At 45.9% G+C, this 20,028-nt stretch overlaps 1 protein-coding gene across 1 annotated transcript in view; it reads right to left on the minus strand.

Moving 5' to 3' along the window:
• Positions 1-20,028, minus strand: part of BCAS4 (breast carcinoma amplified sequence 4) — a 68,969-nt gene that overhangs the window by 39,795 nt on the left and 9,146 nt on the right. Inside the window, exon 4 of the mRNA XM_018566383.1 lies at positions 1,412-1,513. Within this exon, the coding sequence (XP_018421885.1) occupies positions 1,412-1,513 (102 nt within the window). The remainder of the gene's footprint in view (positions 1-1,411; positions 1,514-20,028) is intronic.

Here is a 20,028-nt window from a genome sequence, read left to right on the forward strand (position 1 = left end):
GGTGATGAAAATCACAGTTGCAAGACCCATACAATATAATGTGGCAGAGGACAAAATAACAAAAGAATACATGGCCAAAGGCCCAATATTTGCATCGATGTATCATAAGCCAATCCTGAAAAGCCAGTGGGCCCTTAAAATGCTAGGGACCATACAAATTGGTACAATTAAGTCAAAAAAATAAGGCACCTATCATAAAAGCAACTCCCTCCTCATCAACCTCCTAATTATGATTAAAAACCTTTCTATTTTTGTTACATAACTTATTTTAGACCCGGTGATATCATCAACCGGGTCTCTGTGATTATTTTTGCAATGCAGGCAGATCATGGCTGGTGGGAAGGTCCCTGTGTGTGTTGTAAAGTAGTCACCGCTCCGAGCTCGCTCCCGGGATGGACTACAATCTCATGTTTAGTTTACTGATTGGTATTGTAGTCCATCCAAGGGGGTGGAACTTGGGGCGGTGACTACTTTACAACACACACAGGGACCACCATGGGGAACAGACGTAGCCCCCCTCCAGAAGGAAGGACAGTGTCAGAGATGATTGGAGGATCTACAGCCGAGTGATACACAAATAAGATACATTGTTGTCAATAGTTCAGGTGGAACTCTAATATTTATTTTGTTTATGTTATGTTGCATCATGTCGTGTTGTGTTATGCTTCGTCATGTCGTGTTGCGTTATGTTGCGTCATGTCGTGTTGTGTTATGTTGCGTCATGTCGTGTTGTGTAATGTTGCGTCATGTCGTGTTGTGTAATGTTGTGTTGTGTTTTGTTGGATCACGTCGTGTTGTGTTATGTTTCGTCATGTCGTGTTGCGTTATGTTGCGTCATGTCGTGTTGTGTAATGTCGTGTTGTGTTATGTTGCGTCATGTCGTGTTATGTTGCGTCATGTCGTGTTGTGTTATGTTGGGTCATGTCGTGTTGTGTTATGTTGCGTCATGTCGTGTTGTGTTATGTTGCGTCATGTCGTGTAATGTTGTGTTGCGTCATGTCGTGTTGTGTTATGTTGCGTAATGTCGTGTTATGTTATGTTGCGTTATGTTATATTATGTTGTATTATGTTATGTTGCGTTATGTTATATTATGTTATATTATGTTGTGTTATATTATGTTATGTTATATTATGTTTAGGGCTGCAACAACTAATCGAAATAATCGATTACAATCGATTATGGAAAAAGTTGTCAAAGTGTTATATTATGTTATGTTGCGTTGTGTTATGTTGTGTTATATTATGTTGTGTTATGTTGTGTTGTGTTACTATTTTCCACTGCTCTTAGATCTGATATTTCCGTCTATCTGTTGCAGCAATACCGACAAACTGAAAATGAATACATTACAAACGACGCACAAACACCGGAGAACGTCAATAAATGGAATTATTATCCAAACTGATAACAAACCTCCAACTTATCTACTCGCTTGTAGATCTTGTTCAGTTCTTCCACTTGACATTTCATGGCAGGGATCTTATCCTCCAGAATGAGAGAAGATTCGTTTCTGACCTGCGAGAGGCAAAACGCAGCTAATTATAGGGACGGAAGAAGAGAGATGCAGTTCCAGGTTTATCTAAAGTGGATGGAGGGTGAGAGATATATATTTCCGTGTAATGTAACACTTTCTTCATGATAAAATGTGGAGCTTCTCTGATCAATGATCCTGTCCTTGTATATGGTGACATGAATATGTGCAGACTCCACTTTAAATCATGAGCAGTGTTGGATGAGGGACCACATGACCCAGTCTAATGTCTGCTCTTCTCCATCTTCCAGCTGCTGCCTGATAGTAGTTGACAGCAGGTACACATCAATGGCAGAGTCTCACAGTGTATTGTCTACTTTCATCATTCTTTTTTTTTTTTGAGCAACACGTGACAGTAAACCTTTAAGACACGTTCTATAATTGTATGATTATTATCCAACGATTATATTATGATAGAAACATATTCTGTGTCATAGAACAAGATACAATGTATGGGTTTTAAATTCGGGTAACTGGAAAGCCAATATGTGCCTTGGATTTTGTAACATATACAATCCCGGGAAGCAAAGTTTCAATAATCAGAGAACAAAAGGTAAAGTATTCTAAATTCGTATTCTTCGCTTTTATTTCACAACTACACAGGAAGAGAGGGTCACCGGCAGTCTTTAATGATGCATAACACCCACAATGCTTCCTAGTAACCTGAGACATTGGGATCTGGACGGCTTTAAGAGGTCACACGCTATATTATTATTAGAATTATTATTATCATTAGAATTATTATTATCATTAGAATTATTATTAGAATTATTATTATCATTAGAATTATTGTTTTGTTGCCAAGAAAAAACTTTGTACCCACAATAATAATGGAGTGTGGAAGTGATGGGCGCTCAAATGATTCATGTCAAGTGGGAATATCGCTCTGACCTGAATGTTAAATAAAACAAATTCTGTAAAACATAAGGACTGTACTGGGCACATTGGGGGGTTTGTATCCTTACACTGCAGACAAAACTAGTATAGGCAGATGACGGCTCTGCGTCCTCTCCAATCAATATATTGTACGGTATGGAGTCTCCTGGTTCTGTGCGGGTGATAAACTCCTCTGTGACCTCTAATGTGGTTATAGGTGGCAGGGAAGGGGGACGTATAATATCATACAATCAGATGGAGCCGCTTCCCTCTCCTTCACATAGAAGGCTGCGCAGCCACCCCGCCGGCCGCCTGGAGCTCCCCTTCTGTAGTAACGCACCACGCTTCCAACGCTGAGAAATTACCTCCGACGAGATACTAATGGAGCGCATTGACTCTGAATACATCACATGACACCATCTACATCCAACATGGTGCTAATAAATGTTACACTTCTACACATACTGTATGTGTCTAGAGATCGGATCTAGAGAGAGAGAAACACAAAGAGAGAGTGAGAGAGAGGCGGAGAGATACAAAGAGAGTGAGAGAAGGATACAGAGAGAGAAAAAGATACACAGAGAGATAAAGAAACAAAGATAGAGAGATAAAGAAACAAAGATAGAGAGATAAAGAAACAAAGATAGAGAGAGAGATAGAGAGAGATAAAGAGAGAGATACACAAAAGAGAGAGGGAGAGAGAGATAAAGAGAGAGATACACAAAGAGAGGGAGAGAGAGATAAAGAGAGAGATACACAAAGAGAGAGGGAGAGAGAGAGAGAGAGATACACAAAGAGAGAGGGAGAGAGAGAGAGATACACAAAGAGAGAGGGAGAGAGAGAGAGAGAGAGAGGGAGAGATACACAAAGAGAGAGTAGAGAGAGAGAGAGATATACAGAGAGATAACAAAAACAAAGAGAGAGACAAAGATACAGAGAGAGAGAGAGAGAGAGAGAGAGATACACAAAGAGAGAGTGAGAGAAAAATACAGGGGGAGAGAGTGAGAATGATACAGAGAGAGAGAGAGAGAGAGAGAGAGAGAGATACAAAGTAAGAGAAAAAAAGACACAGCGAGAGATAAAGAAACAAAGAGAGAGAGAGATATAAAAAGAAAGAGAGAAAGATACGAGAGAGAGAGAAAGAGATAAATACAGTTAGAAATATATAAACAAAGAGAGAGACAGGAAGATACAAAGACAGAAAGATAAAAAAGAGAGACAGAGTAAGGGAGATAGAGAGAGAGAGAAAGGGAGAGAGAAAGGGAGATACAAAGAGATATATATATATATATAGAGGGAGAGATGCAAAGACAGAGCGAGAGATGGATGGTGGGGGAAAATAATTTATGTATGAATTTAAGGTTCAAACTATAAACAGAATGAGAGAGAGAGAGAAAGAAAGAAAGAAAGAAAGAAAGAAAGAAAGAAAGAAAGAAAGAAAGAAAGAAAGACGGGCCTTCCTAACCCTCTTGTCTTGAATTGTATTATAACTGTAAAGTCTCTTTTCTAAAGCGATGTGTAAACTGTTGGAGCTATATACATCCTGTATAATAATATGATGACAGACAGACAGACAGATCACAGATATTATTATTCAGGACTTATAATGCTCCAACAGTATGCAAAGCACTTTAAATATAAGGAAGACATAACAGTAATCAAGACAAGATGGTGAGGAGGGCCCGCAATCAGCTTTTCTCCTTTTGTTTCATTTCTTATTTCTATTGTTACAAGCTGTAGTGTTTTTTTATGTTTTAGTGAACATCACCAATGGATGACTGCAAAGTGTCATTAGTGATAGGAAAGCTCAGATTTAATGGTAAATGAAGCGCTTTAACTGTGACAAAAAAATGGGTCTGAAGAGCATTTGTGTTGAGCACGCATCCATGGAGGCCTGTGTGCAATGTGTCAGCAAGGTAAGTGCTTCGTTCTCCAAGCTGCAAATCCAAATCAGGTCAGCAGTGACTTATCCCTGAAACACAAACACTCCGACCACTGGAATGACAACCAGCAGTGTAGAAACAGCTCCCTCTCTGGTCAGCCGCTGTCACTGCGCCCTGGAGAGAAGGACGTCCTCCATTTCATCAGCCAAGGATGTGGAGGGGAGCATTCACAAAATGGCTGACACCGGGCCTCGCACTTTCCAGTTCCCTCCTCATCGCAGGCGGTTGTAAAAATAACACTGCATTTGAATTGACCAGCATAATTGAAGGCTCGGAGTCAAGAGCCGAGGTGAAAAAGCTCCCTGCGGTTCCTAGCACGTGTCTAGGTGTAAATGAGACTAACGGAGGAGCAGGCCTTGGCTGGGTTGCTCACAGTGGGTGTCGATAAAGTTTTGAGGTGCCATCTTTTCTGCCAATTCATGATGCAGATAGACAAAATGGAGGCGTAAAACCAGACTGACCGTCAACTAAAACCAGAACAGAGGTCAACTAAAACCCGAACAGAGGTCAACTAAAATCTGAACAGAGATTAACTAAAACCTGAACAGAGGTTAACGAAAACTGAACAACGGTGAACTAAAACCAAAACAGCAATCAGCTAAATCCAGAACAATGGTCAGCTACAACCAAAACAGAGGTCAACTAAACCCAAACAGAGGTCAACTAAAACTCAAACAGCGGGCAATTAAAACCCAAACAGCGGGCAACTAAAACCAGAACAGAGGTAAACTAAAACCAGAACAGAGCTCAACTAAAACCAGAACAGCGGGCAACTAAAACCAGAACAGAGGTCAACTAAAACCAGAACAGAGGTCAACTAAACCCAGAACAGAGTTCAACTAAAACCAGAACAGAGGTCAACTAAAACCAGAACTACGGCCAACTAAATCCAAACAGAGGTCAACTAAAACCAGAACAGAGGTCAATTAAAACGCAAAGAGCGGGCAACTAAAACCCAAACAGCGGGCAATTAAAACCCAAACAGCGGGCAACTAAAACTCAAACAAAGGTCAACTACAACCAAAACAGAGGCCAACCAAAACCCAAACAGCGGGCAACTAAAACCAGAACAACGGCCAACTAAAACCAGTACAGCGGGCAACTAAAACCCAAACAGCGGCCAATTAAAACCCAAGGAGCGGGCAACTAAAACCCAAACAGCGGGCAACTAAAACCCAAACAGCGGCCAATTAAAACCCAAAGAGCGGGCAACTAAAACCCAAACAGCGGGCAACTAAAACCCAAACAGAGGTACACTAACACCAGAACAGAGGACAACTAAAACCAGAACAGAGATCAACTAAAACCCAAACAGGGGGCAACTAAAACCAGAACAACGGCCAACTAAAACCAGTACAGCGGGCAACTAAAACCCAAACAGCGGCCAATTAAAACCCAAAGAGCGGGCAACTAAAACCCAAACAGCGGGCAACTAAAACCCAAACAGAGGTCAACTAAAACCAGAACAGAGGTCAACTAAAACCAGAACAGAGGTCAACTAAACCCAGAACAGAGTTCAACTAAAACCAGAACAGAGGTCAACTAAAACCAGAACTACGGCCAACTAAATCCAAACAGAGGTCAACTAAAACCAGAACGGAGGTCAACTAAAACCCAAACAGCGGGCAACTAAAACCCAAACAGCGGGCAACTAAAACCCAAACAGAGGTCAACTAAAACCAGAACAGAGGACAACTAAAACCAGAACAGAGGTCAACTAAAACCAGAAAAGAGGTCAACTAAAACCCAAACAGCGGCCAATTAAAACCCAAAGAGCGGGCAACTAAAACCCAAACAGAGGTCAACTAAAACCAGGACAGAGGTCAACTAAAACCAGAACAGAGGTCAACTAAAACCAGAACAGAGATCAACTAAAACCAGAACAGCGGTCGATAAACCCCCCACATTCTTGGTGTTCTTGTATCGGGCCTACGCCTATAGATTGATCCTCATCGCGGTACTGAAGTTCCCCTCCATTCTTCAAAATATTGGGGGGAAAAATGAAATAAGAATGAGTCAATGAACCCAATCCGTCGGGTAAAATAATGATCTGAGTGACAGCGAGCCTGATTCATATCAACCAATCACAAGGCAGCTCTCAATGGGTTAAAGATGTCTGACTGGCAGGAGCTGAATTCTGATTGGTTGCTCGAGGCAGACAAAGTCATTCATCACGTAAGTCACACAGACCAAAGTGCAGCACCTCCACATGAGCTGCGGTCGACTTCAGTAGCGGCCTTGCCATTTTTTTTTTTGCGTCCCCGTCCTGCTGAAGCGCCCATGGCAGCCGCCTCTTCTGCCTTCCCCCTTGGCCCCGGCTCCAGGTTACTACACAAAGCATCTCTTTCATTGAACGATCTAATGCAACAACCAATCGCATTTCAAACTGCAGACGCTTCTTATTCCAGAGAAATGAGGCCAAGGCACCATAGACCTCAGCCCTGCGATATAAACAAGACATATCTCCCAGGAGTTCTGTTTCCAGCGCAATGAGAGGAAGGATCAATGACTGATGATACATGAACATGGTTGAAATGCACAGAATTAAAGGGCCACGACACAGAGGCGGAATCAGTAAAATTCACTGCAGGAGATACTGTATACCATCCTGGAAAAGGAAATCGTTGTATGTCTGAAGGATGGGCAGATATAAGACTGAAGGGGAGGACGGAGGTCAGATAGAAGACTGAAGGGAAGGACGGAGGTCAGATAGAAGACTGAAGGGAAGGACGGAGGTCAGATAGAAGACTGAAGGGAAGGACGGAGGTCAGATAGAAGACTGAAGGGAAGGACGGAGGTCAGATAGAAGACTGAAGGGAAGGACGGAGGTCAGATAGAAGACTGAAGGGAAGGACGGAGGTCAGATAGAAGACTGAAGGGAAGGACGGAGGTCAGATAGAAGACTGAAGGGAAGGACGGAGGTCAGATAGAAGACTGAAGGGAAGGACGGAGGTCAGATAGAAGACTGAAGGGAAGGACGGAGGTCAGATAGAAGACTGAAGGGAAGGACGGAGGTCAGATAGAAGACTGAAGGGAAGGACGGAGGTCAGATAGAAGACTGAAGGGAAGGACGGAGGTCAGATAGAAGACTGAAGGGAAGGACGGAGGTCAGATAGAAGACTGAAGGGAAGGACGGAGGTCAGATAGAAGACTGAAGGGAAGGACGGAGGTCAGATAGAAGACTGAAGGGAAGGACGGAGGTCAGATAGAAGACTGAAGGGAAGGACGGAGGTCAGATAGAAGACTGAAGGGAAGGACGGAGGTCAGATAGAAGACTGAAGGGAAGGACGGAGGTCAGATAGAAGACTGAAGGGAAGGACGGAGGTCAGATAGAAGACTGAAGGGAAGGACGGAGGTCAGATAGAAGACTGAAGGGAAGGACGGAGGTCAGATAGAAGACTGAAGGGAAGGACGGAGGTCAGATAGAAGACTGAAGGGAAGGACGGAGGTCAGATAGAAGACTGAAGGGAAGGACGGAGGTCAGATAGAAGACTGAAGGGAAGGACGGAGGTCAGATAGAAGACTGAAGGGAAGGACGGAGGTCAGATAGAAGACTGAAGGGAAGGACGGAGGTCAGATAGAAGACTGAAGGGAAGGACGGAGGTCAGATAGAAGACTGAAGGGAAGGACGGAGGTCAGATAGAAGACTGAAGGGAAGGACGGAGGTCAGATAGAAGACTGAAGGGAAGGACGGAGGTCAGATAGAAGACTGAAGGGAAGGACGGAGGTCAGATAGAAGACTGAAGGGAAGGACGGAGGTCAGATAGAAGACTGAAGGGAAGGACGGAGGTCAGATAGAAGACTGAAGGGAAGGACGGAGGTCAGATAGAAGACTGAAGGGAAGGACGGAGGTCAGATAGAAGACTGAAGGGAAGGACGGAGGTCAGATAGAAGACTGAAGGGAAGGACGGAGGTCAGATAGAAGACTGAAGGGAAGGACGGAGGTCAGATAGAAGACTGAAGGGAAGGACGGAGGTCAGATAGAAGACTGAAGGGAAGGACGGAGGTCAGATAGAAGACTGAAGGGAAGGACGGAGGTCAGATAGAAGACTGAAGGGAAGGACGGAGGTCAGATAGAAGACTGAAGGGAAGGACGGAGGTCAGATAGAAGACTGAAGGGAAGGACGGAGGTCAGATAGAAGACTGAAGGGAAGGACGGAGGTCAGATAGAAGACTGAAGGGAAGGACGGAGGTCAGATAGAAGACTGAAGGGAAGGACGGAGGTCAGATAGAAGACTGAAGGGAAGGACGGAGGTCAGATAGAAGACTGAAGGGAAGGACGGAGGTCAGATAGAAGACTGAAGGGAAGGACGGAGGTCAGATAGAAGACTGAAGGGAAGGACGGAGGTCAGATAGAAGACTGAAGGGAAGGACGGAGGTCAGATAGAAGACTGAAGGGAAGGACGGAGGTCAGATAGAAGACTGAAGGGAAGGACGGAGGTCAGATAGAAGACTGAAGGGAAGGACGGAGGTCAGATAGAAGACTGAAGGGAAGGACGGAGGTCAGATAGAAGACTGAAGGGAAGGACGGAGGTCAGATAGAAGACTGAAGGGAAGGACGGAGGTCAGATAGAAGACTGAAGGGAAGGACGGAGGTCAGATAGAAGACTGAAGGGAAGGACGGAGGTCAGATAGAAGACTGAGGGGAGGACGGAGGTCAGTTTTTGGAGGGCTGGAATTAAGGTTAATTAGTAAATGAATAAGAGGAAACGTGACCTCTGATGGCGAGCAGGTGACAAATAACTGGCAATCAGGATCAGTAACACATGGGGTAAGAGACGACATTTTATTTGCTTTGTGTGCCATAAACAATTTACTTTTTATTAATTTTTTTAAATGACCGTTTTCACCTTTTTCCATCTCAATGCTGCTGATCTCCTCCAGCCTCTTTCAGACACTTCCTGTCTACATGCGCTCACACCCATCACATCATTGCTTTGCATCAGGTTCCTAATGATGACAATGAGCAGTGTAGAAAGAGCTCCCCCTGTGGTGAGCTGGTGTCACTGCACCCTGGAGAGCAGGAAGTCCTCCATTTTATGTGAGTGAGGGAAGAGAAAGGATGTGGATGGGGGAACTGGCACAACCCAGGGTTTCCAGATCTGAAGGTACCCGGGAGTGCAAAGAAGTGATCACAGAATGCAGAACAGGAATGTGTGATTGACAGGGGGGCCAGAGAAACCTCAGCTAGTTGGGGAGGACCTCATGAAGTGTAAATCACACAGCTGTATGACTAATACGCCCCGGACAGCTCGAAAAGGTCCAAAGCTTGGCTGTTGTCAAGGAGACGATTCTGAAGAAAATTATATATCCAACCGCATGAACTTCTCTCTGCTCCTCCACTAATGGCCTCCTTGCTACTATATCTATCAAATGCATGGCTCCAAGTCTTCTCTTGGGCTGCCCCCACTCTCTTCCTGGACTCACTCTTACTTCTATCCAACCTCATGAACTTCTCTTTGCTCCTCTACTAATGTCCTCCCCACTCGTATCGCTATTACATGCTTAGTCATCGTCTTCTGTTGGGCCGCCCCCCACTTTCTTTCTCATCCATTAGATTCGGTCCTACCTTCATCCAACCTCATGAACTTCTCTCCTCTCCTCCACTAATGGCCTCCTTGCTCCTATCCCTATCACATGATTGGCTCCAGATCTTCTCTTGGGCAGCCCCCACTCTCTTCCTGGTTCAGTAGACTCCCTCTTACTTCTATCCAACCTCATGCACTTCTCTTTGCTCCTCCACTAATGTCCTCCTCACTCATATCGCTATTACATGCTTAGTCATCGTCTTCTGTTGGGCTGCCCCCACTATATTCCTTGTACATTAGATTCGGTCCTACATTTATGGGATCTCATGCATTTCTCTTGGCTCCTCCACTAATGTCCTGGACCATTAGACTCACCTCTACTTCTATCCAACTTCATGCACTTCTCTTGGCTCCTCCACTAATGTCCTGGACCATTAGATTCACCTCTACCTCTATCCAACTTTATGCACTTCTCTTGGCTCCTCCACTAATGTCCTGGACCATTAGATTTACCTCTACCTCTATCCAACCTCATGCACTTCTCTTGGCTCCTCCACTAATGTCCTCCTTGCCCATATTGCTATTAAATGCATAGTCCACATCTTTTGTGGGCCGCTCCCACTCACTTCTTGGTCCATTAGACTTGGCCCTACCTTTATCCAGCCTCATGCACTTCTCAAAGCTCCTCCACTAATGTCCTTCTCGCTCATATCCCTATCAAATGCACAGCTCTTGGTCTTCTCCTGGGCTGCCTCCACTCTCTTACTGGTCCATTAGACCCACTATAACTTCTATCCATACTCATGTCTTCTATTGGGCTGCCTCCACTCTCTTCCTGGTCAATTAGACCCACTCTAACTTCTATCCAACCTCATTTCTTCTATTGGGCCGCCCCCGCTCTCTTCCTCGTCCATTAGATTCGCTCCTACCTTTATCCAATCTCATGCACTTCTTTTTGCCCCTCCGCTAATGTCCTCCCTGCTCATATCCCTTCCACATGCATGGCTCCAGGTCTTCTCTTGGGGTGCCCTTACTTTCTTCCTGGTCAATTAGACCCACTCCTACCTGTATTCAAGGTTTGTCTGTTGTCAAGGTGACAATTCTGAAAACAAAGGGTTAATTCCAACCTTAAGACTCGCCCTTATCTTTACCCCACCTCATGCACATCTCACGGAGCTTCCACAAAGGTCCTTTTCGATCATACCCATCACATGTATGGTTGCAGGTCTTCTCTTCGGCTGTCCCCACTCTCTTCCTTGATCCTTAGAACCACTCCTACTTCCAGCCAACCTCTTGCACTTCTCCACTAAGGTCCTTCTCCCTCATAACCCTATCACATACATAGCTCTAGGTCTTCTCCTGGGCTTCCCCCACTCTCTTCCTGGTCCATTAGACCCGCTCCTACCTGTATCCAAGGTTTGGTCATTGTCAAGGGGGCAATTCTAAAGAAAATTATATATCCAACCTCATGACTTGCCCCTAACTTTGCCCTACCTCATGCACATCTCATGGCCCTCCACTAATGTCTTTTTCGCTCATAACCCTATCACATGCATAGCTCCAGGTCTTCTCTTGGGCTGCCCCATCTCTGTTCCTGGTCCATTAGACCCGCTCCTACCTGTATCCAAGGTTTGGCCACTGTCAAGGGGGCAATTCTAAAGAAAATTATATATCCAACCTCATGACTTGCCCCTAACTTTGCCCTACCTCATGCACATCTCATGGCCCTCCACTAATGTCTTTTTCGCTCATAACCCTATCACATGCATAGCTCCAGGTCTTCTCTTGGGCTGCCCCTACTCTCTTCCTGGTCCATTAGACCCGCTCCTACCTGTATCCAAAGTTTGGTCACTGTCAAGGGGGCAATTCTAAAGAAAATGATATATCCAACCTCAAGACTTGCCCCTAACTTTACCCTACCTCATGCACATCACTCAGCTCCTCCTCTTTAGTCCTTTTCGATCATACCCCTGTCACATGCATGGCTGCAGGTCTTCTCTTAGGCTGTCCCCACTCTCTTCCTTGTTTATTAGACCTGCTCCTACCTCTATCCAACCTCATGCACTTCTCTGGGCTCCTCCACTAATGTCCTCCCTGTTTGGCAATTGGCTGAAGGTCTTCTCTTGGGTTGCCCCCATTCTGTTCCTCATCCCTTAAGACTCACTGTGGGCTTAGCGGATGGCACTTGTGCCTTGCAGCTTCAGGGTCCTTAGTTTGAACCCTGGCCAGGACACTATGTGCATGGAGTTTGCCAGTTCTCTCTGTGCTTATGTGGTACTCCTCCTTCAGCTTCTCACGATTTTTGTCCTACACTCCAAGGACAGTATCTGTATGGAGTATAAATGCTCTCCATGTGCTTGCATGCTACTCCAGTTTCAACCACATTCTACAGACATGCAGGTAGGTTAATCAGACCTATTATGTGAACTAGGGACCTTATATTGTCAGCTCCCTGATAGCAGGGACTGATGTGGATGTACAGTAGGGGCCTTATATTGTACGCTCCCTGATAGCAGGGACTGATGTGAATGTACAGTAGAGACCTTATATTGTACGCTCCCTGATAGCAGGGACTGATGTGAATGTACAGTCGGGACCTTATATTGTACGCTCCTTGATAGCAGGGACTGATGTGAATGTACAGTAGGGACCTTATATTGTAAGCTCCCTGATAGCAGGGACTGATGTGGATGTACAGTAGGGACCTTATATTCAGTGGCGTCACAAGGGGGGTGCGGCCCGCACCCAGGTGACACCATTGGAGGGGTGACACCAAAATGACTGTAAGTCATTTTGATGTCACCCCCCTCTGAAAAGTCGGGCACTCGGTCATGAACCGAACGCCTGACAGTATCAGGAGAGAGGAGGGGACCCGGTGGGATAAGGTATGACCGCCCCCCCCCCTCTCTCTGCCGGCATCCATCACCAAGATGGCCGCCGGCATGTATCAGAAGACTGCCGCGCGTGCGCGATGACATCTCGGCGGGGTGACACTCGGTTACCGCTCTGGGTGTCACCCAGCCTCGGGACGCCCCTGCTAATATTGTACGTTCACTGATAGCAGGGACCGATGTGAATGTACAGTAGGGACCTTATACTGTATGCTCCCTGACAGCAGGGACTGATGTGGCTGTACAGTAGGGACCTTATACTGTACGCTCCCTGATAGCAGGGACTGATGTGAATGTACAGTAGGGACCTTATATTGTACGCTTCCTGATAGCAGGGACTGATGTGGATGCACAGTATGTAAGGCACTGTGTAAAGTGAAGGCCTTATATAATAATAAATAACTCTATTGAGGGTTAGTCTGATCTAATTCCCTTTCCAGGAGAATACGTTTATTTCATGTCGGATGGAAGGCTTGGAAGACGCCATTGAGGAGATGTTTAATCTGCCTGGAAGAATTAAAGGGCAATGCCACAGAGGTGGAATCAGCAAAACCCACCGCAGAGGATTCACCAGGCTGTAAGAAAATCAATATAAGCGGCAAGGATAGGCCGTCCTCAAATGGCGGCAGAATAAAGACGGTCAGAGCATGAATATCCATGTTCTTCAGCAAAAGCCTTGCAGCACTAGGGGTCCCCGGTTCGAATCCCGGCTGGGTCACTATCTGCAAGGTGTTTGCATGTTCTCCCTGTGCTTGTGTGGGTTTCCTCCCACACTCCAAAGACATGCTAGGAGGTTAATTGCCTCCTCTCTAAGTTGGCCCTCTATGTATACCTGTGAGATGGGGACCTAAAATTGTAAGCTCCTTGAGGGTAGGGACTGATGTGAATGTGTAACTATGTGAAGTGCTGCGTAAATTGTCAGCGCCATATAAATACCTTTAATAAATAAAACCACCCGAGTGCTAACCTGGAATCTGACCCCGGCGTCAAGCTGGTGTTTTTCTGCTTCACACAAATCTCCCCCCCCAAATCCTTCTCTTCTGCTACACAAAGGAAGATCTAATCAATGTGCAAATGATAGAAAATGATAGAGATGAATGGAGAATGAGAGGCCTGGAGATTATGGCAGCAAATGTAGTGAGATCCAAACCTAACTTCGAATGGCTTGCAGTTCTGGAATAATCAGTGACCTTCATTTTGTAAAACATGGCGGTCAGGACCTGGACTGGGGAGTCTTAAGAGATCTGGTGAGAACTTTGCTATGAAAGAGCAAAAACCTACTCAGAGGTGGGTTGTTATTTGAAGTAGATGCTGCAAATCATTGCTCTCGACCGACTTCCTGATAGTGACAACGTGCAGTGTAGAAAGAGCTCCCCCTCTGGTCAGACGGCATCACTGCGCCCTGGAGAAAAGGGATGTCCTCCATTTTATGAGTGTGGAAAGAACAAGGATGTGGAGGGGAGCTTTCACAAAATGGCTGACACAGGGCCTCCTAAGTTTCCACCTCATTCTCCATCACACAAATAACAATGCAGTATAATTAAACATGTGGAGTGAAGGGGTAAGGTGAAAAATGCGCCCTGTGGTTCCTAACACGTTTCTTGACTGGCTTCCTGTCAGTGGCAATGGTAGAACATGCTTACGCAATGTGGGCAACACGGCCGCTCGTGGTCCTCACCATGAACCTATACAATGGGTATGGGTATGGGTATGGGTTAAAGGTACATGTCACCACAACTACATTACTGCTTGCTTGTTTCCTGACAGTAGTGCTGTATGTACCTGTCTATAGGTCATGCCCATGGTGACCAACCTACCCACATGGTACTCATTTTGCGGCCGTGGTGGGCACCAGCAGTCAGTAGTGGGAGCAATGATTTGTAAGGGTGCTCTAATGGCAATAATCTTTGTCAGCCTCATGTAACATTTTCTCAGTCTCTAATGGTCTCCTGCAGCATATTTCCATCCTTCAACCACACCTGTCTTATGTCCTTGGTCTTTGACCATCTCCAGTCCAGTTGGTAGTCTCTGACCATCTTCTTTAGTACTACATTGAATACTAAGTGCAACCCCCTATAGATATCAGGGGCCTCCTGTATCTAGTAAGTTGATCGCTGCTGGGTTAGCTTAACAGGCAAAGGGGACACATATTCTGAATGGTGGGATCCAGGTGGGCAAGTCAGGGTCTACTTTAAGGATGGGATGCAAGGATGGAAGGATTCCAGATTTGAAGGAAGAAGAGATTACAGAATGAAAACTAGGAATGTGTGGTTGACACAGATAGGTAGGGTCTTCTAAAATATGAATCATACAACTGTATGACCAATGGCACCCACAGAGGGAACGTGTATTACAATAGCTCAAACAATTCTGATCCACAAAGCCCAGGATTTGGCTGTTTTTTGGCCAAGGGGACAATTTAACAAAAAAAAAAACCCCAATATATCCAACCTCATCCACTTCTCTCTGCTCCTCCACTCATGTCCCCCTCGCTCACAACCCTCTATCACATGCATAGCTCTAGGTCTTCTCTTGGGCTGTCCCCACCCTCCTTCTCATCCATCAGACCTACTCCTACTTCTATCCAATCTCTTGCACTTCTCTTTGCTCCTCCACTGATGTCCTCCTTGCTCATATCATTATTACATGCGTAGTCTATGTCTTCTTTTGGGCCACCCCAGCTCTCTTCCTCGTCCATTAGATTCGGTCCTACTTTTATCCAATCTCATGGACTTCTCTTGACTCCTCGGCTAATGTCCTGGACCATTAGACTCACTTCTACCTCTATCCAACCTCATGCACCTTTCTCTGCTCCTCCACTAATGTCCTCCTGGCTCATATCCCTATCACATACATGACTCCAGATCTTCTCCTGAGCTGTCCTCACCTTCTTCCTGGTCCATTAGACTCACTCCTAATTCTATCCAACCGCATGCACTTTTCTCTGCTCCTCTACTAATGTCCTACTTGCTCATACCACTATCACATGCATGGCTCCAGATCTTCTCTTGTGCTGTCCCCCCTTTCTTCCTGGACCATTAGACTCACTCCTAATTCTATCCAACCTCATGCACTTTTCTCTGCTCCTCCACTAATGTCCTCCTTGCTCATATCCCTATCACATACATGACTCCAGATCTTCTCTTGGGCTGTCCCCACTTTCTTCCTGGTCCATTAGATTCACTCTTACTTCTATCCAATCTCATGCACTTCTATTTCCTTTACTGATGTTCTCCTCGCTCATATCGCTAGTACATGCATAGTCCACGTTTTCTTTTTGGCTGCCCCAGCTCTCTATCATCGTCCATTAGATTCGGTCCTACTTTCATCCTGTCTCATGCACTTCTCTATGTTCCTCTACTAATGTTTTCCTCACTCATATCGATATTACGTGCATGGTCCCCGTATTCTTTGGGCCGCCCCCACTCTCTGTTAAAACAGTTCCTAAAAACTCACATTTTCAAAATCATCTGTTTCACACTTCAATAACCTACAGCTACTGGCATTACCATCATTTGCTGTATATCTAACCCTCCACCATTATATATGTTCCGTTTTATGTGACACACAGCACTGCATAATGTCAGCACTCCATAAAGATACCGTATCAAACTGATAGAAACATAATAGACGGATCTGTCTCCACGCCCCTTTTATAAGCACATTTTTTAGGTCATGCTTGGCTCGGATCGCATTGTCTAATGCTGTACTCAGCACATGGAAATCCTTTGGTTGTCCATTCCATTATTATCACAATTTGCAGACATGGAAATACACTTATTATTAATGCTGATTATTTTAGTTTTACTTGTAATAATTCTTTTCTAATTTATACCCAAAATGAAAGACATTCACTCTGCTTTGCTAGAGCGCTTTATAACATAAACAGTTGTCTCATTTCTTAAAAGAATGACTTTCAATACTTACAAATTGGGGATGCGCTGATACCGCTTTTCGGCATTGAGTACAAGTACCAATATTTTTTTTTTTTGGTACGCCCCGATACTGGAAGTCCCATTATGGAAGAAGCCGGGCGGCATGTAATGACGTGCTGCCCGGCTTCCCGATTACCTGGGAAGCTGGTCGACGAGTCATTACCCGCCCCCCGGCTTCATGATTAGCCGGGACGTCGGCTCCATGCTCCCTCATCACCAGGTGAAAAGGAAGCACAGAGCCGGCTTTTTGGCCAATCAGGAGGCCGGGGGGGGGAGTGTAATGATTTGCTGCCTGTCTTCCTAGATAGCCAGCTTCCTGACCAACCAGGAAGCCAGGCGGAAAGTCATTACACACCACCCCGGCTTCCTGATAGGCCGGGAAGATGACTCGCTGCTTTCTTCCTACATAGCCAGCTTCCTGACCAACCAGGAAGCCGGGCGGCAAGTCATTACACACAGCCCCGGCTTCCTGATTGGCCAGGAAGATGACTCGCTGCCTGTCGTCCTACATAGCCAGCTTCCTGATCAACCAGGAAGCCGGGCGGCAAGTCATTACACACCGCCCCGGCTTCCTGATTGGCCGGGAAGCTGACTCCATGCTCCCTCGTCACCTAGTATCAAGATAAGTATATGCAGCATACGAGTACTCGCCCACATACTCAGCATCGGCACCGATACTAGTATCGGTAATGGTGCATCCCTATTACAAACAAAGGTTCCAAACTCACACATATTCTAGGGACCCATATGGACAGGAGCCAATTAATGTCCCAGCATGTCTTAACTGCTTGAATTCCGTCGTGTACTGATGAAATCCGAGCTGTGTGTGGCCCGGCAATAAACCCAATTATTTGATCTACCTTTGTCGAAGGAGCCGTGTGGAAGATTGCCAGCCAAACAGTAACTGCAGCCAGTCAGCTGCAATCACTGTTGGGGTGTTCTAACCACTGGCACCCAGTGTGCCACACGGCTCCGTAGACAACAGCCAGCAGGAAACATTCGTCCATCCCATGCTGTTGAGTGAGGATAGAAAAGTCTCTTAGGTTCCTTCCGTTCAGCCTGCAGGATAAACTAAAGAAATGTATAAGTGTGTGGCCAGCTTTAGATTGTGGAAGAAACCAAAGCAAACCCACAGAGAATAGGCAAACTCCATTTAAAAAAAAAGGATGCCGTGGTTAGGTTTCAAACCAATGACCTCAGTGTTACAAGGCAGCAGTGCTAACCACTAAACCACCGAACTGTCCAGAGAGGCAAAGAGAGGCAATGAGAGGCAGTGAGAGGCAAAGAGAGGCAAAGAGAGGCAAAGAGAGGCAATGAGAGGCAAAGAGAGGCAAAGATAGGCAAAGAGAGGCAATGAGAGGCAAAGAGAGGCAATGAGAGGCAAAGAGAGGCAAAGAGAGGCAATGAGAGGCAATGAAATGCAACCTTTGTTACATCCAAGTGCTTCTGATCTCCTGCAACCACTTTCTATCTGCATGGCGTTGTTCAGGGTGGGTTTCTCTACGGCGACAGGTTTCTGATGGAGACTGGAAGCTGCCATTGCCACTCAGATTACACCGGCATGGCCCACTGTCCATGCCTGTGTAATCTGAGAGGAAGTGGCAGCTTCCACTCTCCATCAGAAACCTGGCTGACAATGAAGGAGCACAACTGGGAGACAAGGACAGAGGGTGGTCACTTTATAACAGGGATGGCCGAACTCCGGGCCCTCCAGCTGTGGTGGAACTACGAATCCCATGAGGCTTTGCAAGATTCTCACAGACATGACTCCCGGAGAGAGAGAGAGATGCTTCATGGGATTTGTAGTTTCACCCCACAGCTGGAGGGCCGGAGGTTTGAGACCCCCTGCTTTATAACCAGAAATGTCTGAACATGGACCTTCATGGTAGGGTTACCAGGAAATAAAACTGCAGATTTGTTATTGGAAAATACATTAACATGTTAAGGATGATGTGAGGCTTTAGTGATTGGGGTAATATCTACTTTAAGCAGAATAACGAGGGTCATGTTATAAACCTGCACAAGCAGCGATACCAATGGACCATAGTGACTTGTACCGATGCAGCTACAATGTACAATGGCTGCTAGGGATATGGCAGCACAGTGGCTCAGCGGTTAGCGCTATTGCCTTTCAGCACTGGGGGTCCCCCGGTTCGAGTCCCAGCCAGGTCACTATCTGCATGGAGTTTGCATGTTCTCCCTGTGCTTGCTCCGGGTACTCCAGTTTCCTCCCACACTCCAAAGACATGCTGGTAGTTAATTGGCTCCTCTCTGAGTTGGCCCTGTATGCGTGTGAGATGGGGACCTTAGATTGTAAGCTCCTTGAGGATAGGGACTGATGTGAATGTGCAACTACTGTGTTTCCCCGAAAATAAAACACTGTCTTATATTTTTTGGGGCTCAGAAAAACACACTGGGTCTTATTTTCGGGGTAGATCTTTTTTTTTTTTTTTAGTGTACAACAATCCAAAGTTAACGCAAATCCAAATTAAATCATCCAAAATGGCAAAGTTAAGAATAGGGTGATCAGAGCAATCAGGGGGTTCCGTACCTTTCCAAGAGTAATTTGGTAACCAATCGCTGGGCAGAATGAGCGAAGCGCGCTTTCACTATCATTCCTCACAGAAGGAGTGCATTTGGTATCACTCCGCCAGTGACAGGAGGCGGGGCTATAGAGGAGGCATCGGGTTATGCGGCTCTGCTCCCTCCGCTGCCACCTCGCTTCTTCTAGCGCCGGCTTCGTTGGCACCGCTGTTTCTCTCCCGCGGCTCCTCAAGGTCCCCCCTCATGCCATCACCGGCCCTGAGAATGGTCGCAACTAGGTCTTATTTTCGGGGTAGGTCTTATATTTTAGCGATTCCCAAAAATAGTACTAGGTCTTATTTTCGGGATAGGTCTTTTTTTTCTTCGGGGAAACAGGGGTATGTAAAGTGCTGCGTAAATTGTCAGCTCTATGTAAATACCTGTAATGAATAAAAGACTCCACACAGTCAATGCGCTTCTACATAAGCCTGTAGTATTTACCATCTTCCAGTAGAGTTGCAGCAATTTTGGTGGTCTTGGTTCGACATTCACGGGCCGCGGTGGGTTAACAGACCTTGCCTGCACCGTGCACCATGAATATGTGCTCAGCACCTAAGCCGTGAACAAGTTAAATGGAGCACGGATGATCTGCGTTAACCTACGTGCCTGCGCTACTGCCACCTAGTGTCGGTCATAACTGCTCTGTGCAAGAACAGCAGGATGTCTGTGATACGGCTGCTCCGTCAGCACGGCTGCTGCACACCTACCGGCTGCCGAGTGCATAACAGATGACGTCAACCCCC

This window comes from Nanorana parkeri, unplaced genomic scaffold (assembly GCF_000935625.1).
Source record: "Nanorana parkeri isolate BGI_ZX_2015 unplaced genomic scaffold, ASM93562v1 scaffold946, whole genome shotgun sequence".
Taxonomy (NCBI): domain Eukaryota; kingdom Metazoa; phylum Chordata; class Amphibia; order Anura; family Dicroglossidae; genus Nanorana; species Nanorana parkeri.